Source organism: Glandiceps talaboti, chromosome 6 (assembly GCF_964340395.1).
Source record: "Glandiceps talaboti chromosome 6, keGlaTala1.1, whole genome shotgun sequence".
In the NCBI taxonomy this organism is placed as follows: Eukaryota; Metazoa; Hemichordata; class Enteropneusta; family Spengelidae; genus Glandiceps; species Glandiceps talaboti.
Window position 1 is genome coordinate 14,803,469 of NC_135554.1, and position 13,624 is coordinate 14,817,092.

Genomic DNA, 13,624 nt, shown 5'->3' on the forward strand with positions numbered 1-13,624 from the left:
ATACCTTACAATGTAATATATCAACACCATGCATTTCTACACTACTGTGTGTGTGTGTGTGTGTGTGTGTGTGTGTGTGTGTGTGTGTGTGTGTGTGTGTGTTTTGTAGTTCACAGTATGCACATTAGTTTAACTGTCATACAACTGCTTCAACTGCATATCAAAATAGGATGTAGGAAAAGATAACATTTGCATGGACATTTTACCACTTATCAAAATACAAATGTGATATCAATATCTGCTGAATATTTATTATACAGGTTACTACGTTTTTAAAACTTTGACAATTACACTACTAGATCATGATGCAGTTTGCGGCACTAGGATGACATGAAGGCAATGATAGTGATGACAGTATCGACACTAGTGATGATGATGACATGATGATGATCATGATGATAACAATGGCAAACAAATGGATGAAGTTGACAAGCCATCTGTCCTAGGTTTGATTGCTATGAAGCAGTAGTTTAACAGAGTACATGAAATTCATTCATCAGTATTACTCTGCAATGTGTAAATGTTGACTCAGTAACATAGGCTGAAGATTAGTCTCTCCCATACATCTCCTCTATAAAATGAGACACTAATCTTTCATTCTATGAGTTTACAGACTGTTGGCTAGGTAGGTATGAAGTCCTTGGAAGGGTCTTACGATTACAATGTATATACAACTCTATGCTTTCTTATTATAATACTTATACAATTATACAAGAAACATAGGAGTGAAACCATCCCAAGGCTTTGTTATTCAGTTGCATGTAATACTAACTGATGGACCAATAGTGTTACAGTGACACGCCAAGGCTAAACTGATGGACCAATGGTGCTACAGTGGGACTCCCAAGGCCTAACTGATGGACTATGTGCATATCTGCCATACTAACCAACAGTCTGTGACAGTGTGAATGAGTCACCCAAACATTACAAATGTACCTCACTTTCATTATTAATTCTGGTAATATTACTGCATCAAATTACATTTATGATAATGATGAAACATCAACAATACATCTGAAAATAAGATTGACATTAACACAAAGAATTGATCATTCTCTTGGATAACTCTACAATCTTTTTCATAAACTTTTTGTAAATTCCCCAAAAGCAAATCATGGCATGATCCCAATTTACTGATTAAAATTTGCAGCCAAATGGTAAAATGTAGCATTTCAAAGTCAAAGTGGCACAAGTGAAGTGACACAAATCAATATTTCATGTTCCACTGCTAAACAGCCGAGTAGTATACGAATATGAACTTGTAGTTTATCTATCTGAGAAAGATCAAACCATTTGAGTTATCTGTAATGATGATATAAAGATGAACACAAAGTTACATGTAATAGATCCAGCATCTTACACTGTGCCATAATCTTGTGAACTGGTAGTGCTGGTGACAATTATCTTATAAACTGCATGAGTAGGTTTGATATGTGCTGGTGAAAGACAAGTGTTGATAGGTGTGTGTGTGCTTGAGATGATTTGTTTGTGCTGAGTGCACTTAGTGAAGAAATCAGAACATAAAGAGGAGACATAAACACATCACACATGGAATGCCAGATGGGCAACAAAGGGGACAGAACTTGACATGAATGGAAATGACATGAAACATGACAACGATTGGTTGACCAAGGGTAGGGAGGGAAGGGAACTCACCGACGATCTTGATACAAATAATCATATTCCCCGTACAGATCTTGGATTACCTGATGATACAAATTAAATGAGTTTGTCATTGGGTTCCATCACAAGCTATGGATGGGGCAAACAAACCCTGTTATTATTTTGAAAGACAGGATTCGTTTCTTAATATTAGTTGATTTTATCATTGGTTCCATCACAACCTTTGGGTGAGACAAACAAATCTCGACATCATTCAGGATTCAATTTCTTATTTTTACCTTAGTTGATTTTATTGTTAGTTCCATCACAACCTTTGGGTGGGACAAACAAATCCTGTCATCATTCAAACTGACAGGATTCAATTTCTAGTATAAAAGTTGATTTTATTTTTCCACCACGATCTATAAATGAACTGTGTATCAACCCTAATAGTTAAAGGCAGGATCTGCAATGATTACAACTCAAATTTGAAACTTGTAAATTAATTTATCTGAAAAATTATTTGTTATATACTGATATGAAATGATTTGCAATTCTCATCTCACATCCAACATGTGTAACAAAACACGATAAGATATCATTAGATACAATTATATAATCTCAGCTAATCTTTTTGTAATCTTGTTTTTACCAACTGCACAGTTTTTTTTTTGTGAAGAAACAAATACCCCTTGGTAGAAAGTGGATTAACCTCAACAATTAATGGAATCAGTACTGTATTCACTGATTTGAGATATTATGGAAAATATGACATATTTTGAACTCTTCCCATGTTTATTTTGATATGGTTTTGAATTTTGTTGGGTTTGTTCATTCTTTGTAACAGAAGGAGGATGACATTGAATACATCAAGAGTTGGAGGACATCTAGGACTATGGTAGGGGATGGGTCGTATTGGATATCAGAGTTTGAGGGGGTGTGATGTGTTCATCTTGGTGATGTAAAATAGATCTAAGTAGCTTGCTATGTTAGTAAATCCCATACCATTGCTGTAAGACAATCAACGTGTTAGTATGTTATAGCACAAAATGGCACCACTATAATCGCTGGCAACAGCTTTTATTGCATGTATTAGTTAAAAGTTAGCACTTTCAAGGTATAAAACACCCCATTTGATACCTGAAAGCAGCGTAGAAATCACAGCATTATTCATATGTGCAGTGTAGTCTTGTTAGTTTTTACAGAATGAATCTGGCTGTCAGACATGACACATCCTGGTACTTCACTGACAGCAAAGGTCATACATCCTGGTTTTCACTAACCCAAAGGTCACACATCCTGGCAGTTTCATGACCAACAGCTCAAACTAAACTATGTATGTACTACTCAAATTAATTACAATATCTTGATCCTGGTATAATATACATCAATATTATACTCATGTACATACATACATACATACATACAGATGAACATACACACATACAGATGAACATACATACATACAGATGAACATACACACATACAGATGAACATACACAAACACATACATACGTCCACTTGTACAACAGTATCCTTTGTATCTACCTCACTAACTTATACACGATACATGTATGTCTACAATAAACCATTCATAACTTTCCTTCAATAGCTTTATTGTTATCTCGGTGTGTAACTTTGACCAAGTTTTATTATTTCAATCCTTGTCCAATACCAAGCTATAAAATCTTTGGGACTAGTGAAAACACACCATGCATTATCTGTACCACTGTACTTGATGATGTCCAATGTCAGTCCACATGTATAAAGTGAGAAGTGATTATTCGTGTCTGCTAAATGAGCCATATTTTGACCAATGAGATTGTACTCTAGTGAAGACTTCTGCATGAGATACTGTTATTGTTCAGGATATGAGGTGGTGGGGGTTGTGGACAGACAGAGAGAGATTAACAGTAGTGTAGAAAGATTAGTGAATTCACCACAAAGAACAGTAAAGCCATAGATAACACAGAGAGAATTAATATGTAGGCAAACACACCACAGCAACTCAAACTAAATCTGATTAATGGCATTTTTTGGCATGAAATAAATAAATAAATAAATAAATAAATAAATAAATAAAACAAATAAATAAATAAAACAAATAAATAAACAAATAAACAAATAAATAAACAAAAAAACAAATAAATAAATAAATAAACTCAAAATCCCAACTTAGAAACCCAAGCATAAAAATGAAAATCACAGCAGACATGATTAGATGAGGAAAGACTGTTGAGAACTTACTGGAGTGGATCTAGTGTGGTATTTGACTGGTACGGCTGTTGGGGAACTGTAAGTACTATCTGTGTTGATAGAACTGTTATATTCTTTGCTAAGCCGCAATGAACTGAAAACAATACATGATATCATGGAGAGAGTCAGTGCACTCATACAGATAATAGCTTGATATCAAAGACAGAGCCAGTGATCAGATGGTACACTGAAAACTGTCTGTGATGTCACAGTCAGTGATGGTAAACTGAAAACTGTCTGTGATGTCACAGAAAACAGTCTGATATCATCGAAAAAGAACAAAATTCTGTCATTATGAAGAAAGATACTGAATTATGAAGACACATGACAAGACCAGAAAATACCATGATGATAGTGAGTGAAAGCTTATGGTAATCTACATGATAATGACTTGGTTTTTTCACTTGTGCGTCTCCTTTCAGAGTATCTGAGTTTTGCAAGTTTAGGTTGGACTGATTGTATGTCACATTGATTGTCTTCCTACGACTACTATAAGCCTATTTACAGTCTCAGTAATGTCACTCTAACCTATCCTGATGACTACGACATTATTCAGCCTACAATAACTGATCATGTTGGTATAGTATATGAGAACGACGAATGCCAGGTAAAATCCATATTGTTGAAAAACTTCAGACTTCCAGCTTTAAGAATTGAATGTATAACATATGATATGACTAACCATGTGATTAAAATTAAATCAAAACTGTGTGAAGTAGATTAGGAAAACTCTGATCTGGAGTGACACAAGTATAAATACCAAACATTCTTTTGTTTTGTTTGTGTGCTAATGATGAATGTTAGGGGTTTACCTGTAACGTTAATCAATGAATTAACATAAGTAGATTAAACTGACTAACAGATTATGCATACATTGAATTAATCAAATATGAATGCATAGCCATGCTTCAAATAACAAATGTACTGGATGACAATTCAGTTAGTATAGTACATGCATCATTTGATTGACTTTCATTATCACTTTGAAATCACAGACAACATATTTATACTGTTTGTTGTTTCTATGATGTGAATAAACTTAGCAACTGAACATTGCACACAACAACAAACCGTACAACATCAGCAACTACAGAACAAAGTGATTTTAACTATTCCATTGTCTCAACAGCCATGCATGATTTTGAAATTTCTTTAATTTAATAATGATATCATTTCATACACATTTCAAACATACTACACAACATGACCATGTATATTGCTGAAAATAGATGCATACATTTAGTAATATGTAAAGAACGTAATGAAATATTGTTTTCATCAGACACTCATGTTTAAGAAATCACAATGTTTATATCATTATGGATAACACAGATTCAATACATTTGTTGTAGAAAACACACATAAATATGAATTGAAATAAACATCAATGGCCTTACCTTCTTAGTGCAGTATTACCAGCCCCACTGTGTCGAGTTGATCGTTTAGTAGATCCAATATGGACACCTGTGCTAGTGACTTTGGAAGACTTGAGTGGTGACATGGTACTTTGTGTGGCTGTAGAAGATGTCAGTCTGTGTGTATGAAACAAAGTCAGGTCAACTTCATCAGATAGTGAGGAAATACTAATAAGGCTGTACAGTACAAAGACCTTGACTGACACTCAGCTGAGATGATAGATCACTTGGCTTTATAGTTTTAATTATTACAATTTAAAAGTGGTTGTTATTCGACTTGAGATTTTTAAGGGGGAGATGCACAAAACCACGAGTTGAAGGATGATATACTTTCAAATCATTGTTTCCCAACAATGAATAAAGTTTACACCATCAACCAATACATTATCTGTAATGTTTTTCTCTCTTCTATATTACCATTGTGTTGTGACATTTTACAACAGAGCTTCATAGAAGAACCCGTGGTTGAAGGTTAAGTTTTTCCAACTATGTTCTGTTTGGTGACAGTGAGTAGGAAGAACTGACAACCACTAGAAATGGGCTGAAAACCATGTAGGCCTGAAGAAAGTAGATCGTCAATTTCTGTAAAGCTTTGATAGGGACAGTGTCTCAATACAGAGACATACATGTATGTGGGCAAAGTAAACTGCAACTCACTGCAAAGAGACTACATACTACATCAATAAAAACTACATCATCAGTTTCATGCATAGTTATCATTCAATAAAAACATCAACAATGCTAGAATTCAGTATCAAAGCCAATAAACCAAAAATGAGATTCTGAAATGAGCAGATACTTAAGTATTAATTAACTTTCACCATTGTCAAGTAGACCCATAGTTAGTATTGATTAGTACTATGGTGGTATATGTATGCCCTGCGTATACCCAATGTGATGTCAAGTAGATATGGTTAAATCAATAGCAGCTACCTATATGTTATGATAACTTACACATGTATATCTACACCATGTCAATCCCTTTAGAGTAGCACTGTCAGGGATAGTATATCATTAGACATAGCTGGTATGTTTTACATAGATAATGTTGTAGTATGAGTGGCAGTTTAGTAGAGATGGTATGTTTTACTGTAACGGTACATTGATGGTGTTGTAGTGTACCAGTAGCTTTGAGTGCAGTATATCATAGATGGTATGTTATACATTGATAGTGTAGTAGTATAGCCATGAGTGATAATGTATAGATGGTGTGTGTTACATGTAATATCACTCAGTGTACAGTGATATAGTGTTGTAAAGTAGTTTTTCACTGACAGTACAGTACATGTATAGTTCGAACAGACTGTATGTTTTATTATCACTACATGGTTAGATAGGAGAGTAGTGAAGTGACAAGTTTGCTGTGTTACAATATAACCCTATACACTCTTACTGTTGTATTAATGTGAGCGTGGCAAGTGCAGCCTTTGGCCTATGAAATGCTTGTTGTGCTGTATTTTACTTGTTATCACGAAAATATGCCAGTTATTATGCCTACTTTTATACACTATGTATTTCAATATGACCAAAATACAATTCCGAGAAGTGAAACACAAATTTTAAGTTCTGACAGAATGACTATTAAATTCTAGTTTCACATCCCACAAAACATTGATTTCCCATTCTTTGTACAGTACAGTTCTTGAAAGAATTCCTGTCATATGTTGCCACAGCATTTTCTTAGGCAACTTTCTCAACACAATTCTACTACCTGACACTTGAAGAATGTATGAATAAAACAGAATCTAAATCTAGTTTATGAGTTGAAACTCTTGTGAATTTCGCTAGACCTGTAAGGCTACCTAAAACTCCCTAAAGCAATACCCAGCAAAAGCATTAATTCCTCTGTATTAGAGCACTTTATAGTCAGCAGGTTGGATGGAAACATGTCAAAACAACCTTTATTACACCCAGTAAGTCGCTAACAATTCCTACCATGAGAGTTCTAAATATTACACCATTTCAATTTAAATGCACAAATGCAGTCCAGCAAGCAAACATCACCACAAAGGGATTTTTAGCTGAAAATGTTTCACTCAATAGCCATTCAGACCAAACATTTCAAACATTTCATAGATATTTCACAATTGTTCACGTGACCCTTGACCTTTCATCGCATAATACTTTCACCTAGAAATGTTGAAGAGAAGACTGTCAAACACATTCATAGCGTTGTACATGGAGAGATAAATGGTGGAGGAGCCGGTATAATGTACATTGCAAGCTAACTAGTGGAGAGATAATGTACATGAAAAGACTACTTTATGTAGTCATATATTCCTAGGAATATGAATTTCGTAGTTTCAGGGAATATGTCATGAAAATAGCTGGTTTCAGTTGGAATTGCATAAAGATTGCCTCTGCATTATCGTTTCTAAGTTTGGTAAACTTTACTTGTTCAGTTCATGTGCCCTATTTTAAGAATGTGGCTTACTCTGATATAAGCATTTTTCATCCCTATGTGATTGCATATCAGTTTACCGTTTCCAAATCCTTAAAATATTTGGTAAACTCAAGAGTTGCCATTCCAATCCAAAGTTGTAACCACCTCCATGTATCTGTCCATGGTACACAACAAAACACATAGAGGAAATACAAATGAAAGACAAGGTGTAAGGAAAGTATACTGGCATGGAAGGTGAAAGGTCACATGATTATGTCATGTGCTTACTTTTTAGATCCTCTAGTCCTGGTAGACCACGGCAAAGGTGACGTGTATCAGGAAAGGAAGGAAAGAAGAAGTTAATTATTTGTGAAAAGTAGACAACAATTCAGTCTGTGAAGAAGTCCATGGCACTTACAAACTACCCTGTCAGTTTTTATTTTGAAATTAATACTTTGATAAAATTAATTTACGAATCGATCCGCTTTCAATAGTTTTGTAGGTTTGTGCTACAAATCAAATTCTTATGCATTTGTCATTACTGAATCGTAAAAACATCAACAATTTGTAAACAGACCAGGTGTTATTTTCAACATGTGTTAGTAGCAGCAAATGAACAACACATGCTATCAATTAATTTGCATTTTTTAGTTCTCTGATTAGACTACATGTAAGTACACTTCAAATCAAGCTGATGATAGTAATGCACCTAAAAACCATAGCAAGTTAGTTAGTTGTAGGGATAGTTAGTTGATGACTGCCATTAAAGACTTGTCAAGACTGTACCCCTGACTAAAAGTCACACCAAGGTAGATGAGGAAAGAGATACAGAGCGACAAGAGATAGAGAGGATGTAATCTAGATACATAGTATCAAAACAAAACAATTGGTAATATACAATTTGACATTGTCCCGACGACTCAAAAAAACAAGTCTCAGACACAAATTAAAATTTAGATTTTTAGGACACAAAAACCATTGACTGTCTATAACACAACACATGCCTTGTAATATGGGATTGATTTCTTATCAATATATGGATAGGATTGATTCATCATACAAGATCAGTCACTTACTACCTCATCACCTTTACAGCCAGGTGGTTCCATGTTGTAAGTCATTGCAAGCAAGTACATTTCCGTACTGAGTGACAAAATGGTTTTTTCAAAGCAGAGTTTAGTCCAAAAGCTTTCATTTGTAACTGGTACTTTTCATTGGTATTAGTTCTCTGAATGCCTCATTACACTCAAAGTGGTACTGCAGTTGTGTTATTGTATTATGTAGTAGTTGCCCATCTCCACAAACCTTTTAGGGGATATTACATTACTTGTTCTCCCCGTTTTACTACAATAGTCACATACATACAGACTAGATTCTAATATGGACTGAGGAGGATCAAAGGCTCCTTATCAACTGTACTACCTGAATAGTTTCAAATTGAAACTGACAACTTGTTTGTATAAAAGGCTATGTTTCAATCCCTGGTGACTGCATTAATGTTATCTTATCAGTGGGGCCATATGGATTACATAGGATCATTCTTTCATTCTGAATCAACTTTTCTATAGCTCTGTCAGATAACTGCTTTTCACATGAAAAGTTTAATCCTAACTTGGCATTGGCTTTTAGCAAAACATGTGAAGCGGTCTAACCATTCACCACTACTACTGTACAATACAACAATCTGGCGTTTGACAAATGATAAAGTTGGTCAACTGATAGCCAAAACATAGCTGGTAGGTAAACTGCTATTGAAAGCATAGACTACTCATTTTGTTTGTTATTACAAAGTTTACTACTTATATTACAAGTCAATACAATATCAACTTGTCTGTCATACTACCAAACAATACAAAATTGACTGGTCATATTGTTTGTAAAAATTATTTTGCTAGTCAAGAAAAAGTTAACTCATCATATTGCTAGTTCAAACAATATTAACTGGCTATAGTCAACTAATAGTACTGGTCAAAGTGCCATTCAAATCACTCTACTGGTCATATTGCTAGTTACTACAAAGTTAACTAGTGGTATTGCTAATTAACATAAAATAAACTGGTTACACTGCTAGTTAAATTAGTGATACTGGTCAAACTGCCAGTCAAACCAAACTCTCGGTCATATTACTACTTAACACAAAGTTAACTTGTCATACTGCCTCAATGTTAAACTAACAGTACTGGTCAAAGTGCCAGTCAAATTGAAAACTAGTGGTCATCTAGCTAGTCAAACCAAACACAGCAATATAAACAACACAGCAAAGCAAAACATAACATGCACTGTACAAACTAAAGCAATGTGATTGATTCTGAGAGTGCATACCTCAGGAAGTTTTTCAGTGAACTAGTACCACTGTGGAAAGATTACAAACATTTACTATGCATATGTGGTTTACACCAAGAGCAGTTACAATGTGTGTGGTTGTACCCAAAAATGCATATATTTATAGTATGAGTGGCTTGCACATGTGTGGATTATACCAAAGCATAATGTGTGCATTAGTGATTTACACCAATAAACATAATGTGTACATTTCTGGCTTATACCAAAAGCATAATGTGTACATTAACCAGTGTGTTTACACTAAATAAAACATGTTTTTACATTTCCATGTGAATGATTCACATGGCAAATGATATTTACGATGTGTTGGACAGAGTGTTTTTAATTGCAAGTACACTGCATATTTAATAAGAAAAAAAAAGTTTTCATAAAATGCTTTGTTATTTAATATTTAAATGCAACATAGCAGTGTATTGTAAATACATAATTGAACCTGTTATAAGTGTTGCTGAGTTTGCTCCTGGTCTTAGAACTAGTTCATTTTGAAGACAACAAGAAGATTTTGGATAGAGAAAATGATTAATAGATAGGTGATTTTGAATGGCTTCAGACACAGGAAGAAATGAATTCTCTTAAGCAGATACAAAATCATCTGGTTGTAGCAAAGTCATTTGAATTGGCCAAGTCATTTGAAATATCATGATCTTACAAGATGCCAGGCAAGAAAGGTAACACAAAACAAGAATATCTTTCTCATGAATGCATGTATGTACTGTAATTCAGCATGTAATTATTACATTGACCTTTGAACAGTGTCACATAGATTGATCTATGTAGTCATGAGACAATGAATGTTAATAGACAACTATGTAGATTTGATGAAGAGTATCTGACAGCATTACAAGAGATCTAAACAAATGACAATAAGGCATTTTAGTTTTTGCAACTCAGCAGAAGCTTTAGCTTGTAAACATAAAGAAGCTAATAAATTGACCAATGTCATGTAATATCAAAACAAATTTTCAGACTGTTCAAATCCTATCAGATCAGGATAGTTTATAAAATTCAGAAGGTTGTTGAAACTAATGGACTCAATGATGCTAACATACCCATCCCTGAATCCAATCTCTAAATCTATCCAAACACTGATAATGCTGTCTACTGTCTTCACACCTACTCCATACATTGAATAGTATAATTATTAATGTAGAAGGAATCACCAACTGCAAGTAGACAAGCTACACCAGTACAGTTTGTACCGCAATGCTGCCCTCGTTGGTGACATGCTCATATTACATGTCCTGATAGTTTTCATTTTCTCTATCCTAACATAAGATCTATGTAGTATCTTTTATATGCGTTCTTACCTGAATGGCTGAGAGGGTGACCTGGAATGGATCTTGCCATCTTCCAATCTAGGTAAGACAAAATATTCAATTATAACATTCGTTTATAAGACATACAACAAAGACTTCAACATATTCCAATCAAATTATATGTAATACAACTTTGAAAATAAACAGGGTGGGGATGTGGTGAAAGGCAGTGTGCCCTCTACGTCTAAGCCAATTTGACGCATCACTGATGCACACAATTTCTAGTGATGCACCAAAATTTGATGTTCTCCTATCTCCTACTATGTGGTGACTCCCAAGAAAACCCAGTTCTTCTCATTTTGACTCAAGTATCCTATAGAGGGCACACTGGTGGAAGGGATGGGGGTGGGGGTGGGGGTGGGGGTGGTTAACAACTGCTGAAATCCTAGCTACCATCCAATATTCAGGAAATCTAACTAATTTGTCAACTCTCCAAACACTGATAGAACCCATCCTTGTTGATCAGTCACCTCAATAAAACGGGTGTACAATGTAGTAATGATTTTGGCAGTCTACACCACAACTACTGCATCATTACAAGAACTGATATTACCACCTACTTCAGAGCTCCAGTAGTAGCCGATCTTGGCTTTCTTTGTCCTTTCAAGTGTCTCAGTTTATCTCCCTGTGTCATCACAGCTTGGCTTCTCCTTGTACGACCTGTACCATAATCATCCTGTTTGGATATAAAAGACAAGTTTAAATTCTCCGCTGAATGTTGTTAGCCACCTAAGTGTGTTTGTGTACAAACTAGCCGTATTGGTGTGTTTTGTGTAAGCAGACGTAGAGGGGTAGGATGAAACAGATATGCTATCATAATGTAAACTGGTGTTCAGTGGAGTCGGTATGTGTGGACTGTAAACATGGAATAGAAGCTGTTATTATGCGTAAGAGATACCTAACAGTATCACATAAGCTGTAATGAATGCATCTGGAAGAGAGAATAGACAGAAAAGGAAAGACATAGATTATAGTAGTTTTGACATTGCTAGAAAATAATACAACTTGCATAGTAAAGTACCTTTGTAGTTGAAACAAGAAATGGCAGATAGACCAAGAGAACTACCGTAAGTGTAAGCATGAGAATTGGCATCTTGCTTCTACAAGCTTTCTTAGATTAGAATACGATGATTCTGTCATTGGCTATGTTTAACAAAGACACTGAAAAGCTTCCCAACCTATACCTAAGTAAGGCAAGTTTGATGATGAAGTGTAACATGAACACGTCTTCTGTTCTGACATAGACTAAGAAATCAATAAGCTTTCTTAAAGCTGGCCTGCACATATTGTGTGTTGTATGTATGCAGGACTCCAGGATGTGTTCTACCTTACACACCAGTTGTAGATGTAGTAAATGTAGGCATGTAAACTGGTCACCCTGAAGTAGAACATAGAAGCCAGACAGCCCTAAGATATGTTACATGTATTTTTTTATTTATTTACTTTTATTTATTTTTATTTATTTATTTATTGGATAACCAATGGCAGCTAGTCCCATTTATAGGCTCCTTTGGTTCAGTGTTAGTACAGGAGGAAACCGGAGTACTCGGGGAAAACCTGCGTTGTAAGGTAGAGTCAAACAGAATGACACTCTTCTTACTTGCAGTGTTATGTGGTAAATTTACAGGTAATCAAACCTGCCGACACCTGGTAGGTGCGAACCCACGCTGCAGAGGTAAGAGGCATACGAGCTAACTGCTCGACCACCGGCAACCTTTTAAGACAGGACTAGTGTCTACCATAAATGAGTGTAAGACTACTCTTTATGCTGTCTATCACAGTATCAGTTATTTCTACATTTTGATTAAGTGATAGGCAGTTTGAGTCTAGAATGAAGACTGTTCAGCAAGTGATATGCAGTTTGAGTCCAGAATGAAAACTGTTCAGCAACAAGTATAAGTATTAATAAGCCAAGCAGCAATGACAAACAAGACATAAAAATAAAGACAGACAGTCTATAAACATATAGCAATGTACTCAAATACACTTATGGAGAAGCCCACAATATCAACGAAGACTTGGAGACTGTGATAGATGCATGTATGGATGTGGTGTACACATGACAAGTATAACATAGACAACATGGTAAGTGTAATGTAAGCACTTGAAACAAAGCCAAATATCACACTGGCCATATTAGCACAAATAACACATTGGAGACTGCTGTTATTGTTCAAAACAAAAAATGCAAACATGAATTCTGCAAACAGCAAAAGCTCTGAAAGTTAGTTTTTCATGCAATGATAAAATTTTCCACACACCAGCCAATCATGAGTTTCTGTGTAACCCACCAACAAACCCACCAACAC

General features: G+C 35.1%; 1 protein-coding gene across 5 annotated transcripts in view; it reads right to left on the minus strand.

Annotated features, from left to right (window-relative positions):
• The window catches only part of LOC144436061 (dual specificity protein phosphatase CDC14AB-like), a 44,805-nt gene that overhangs the window by 2,268 nt on the left and 28,913 nt on the right, over positions 1 to 13,624 (minus strand). Inside the window, exons 12-17 of one of the 5 annotated variants that reach the window (XM_078124718.1) lie at positions 11,876 to 11,991; positions 11,307 to 11,354; positions 7,945 to 7,962; positions 5,256 to 5,390; positions 3,850 to 3,952; positions 1,657 to 1,706 (exon numbers count right to left, since the gene is read on the minus strand). In XM_078124718.1, coding sequence (XP_077980844.1) covers positions 1,657 to 1,706; positions 3,850 to 3,952; positions 5,256 to 5,390; positions 7,945 to 7,962; positions 11,307 to 11,354; positions 11,876 to 11,991 — 470 coding nt within the window. The remainder of the gene's footprint in view (positions 1 to 1,656; positions 1,707 to 3,849; positions 3,953 to 5,255; positions 5,391 to 7,944; positions 7,963 to 11,306; positions 11,355 to 11,875; positions 11,992 to 13,624) is intronic. The other 4 variants (XM_078124719.1, XM_078124722.1, XM_078124720.1 and 1 more) reach the window with 4 other exon arrangements.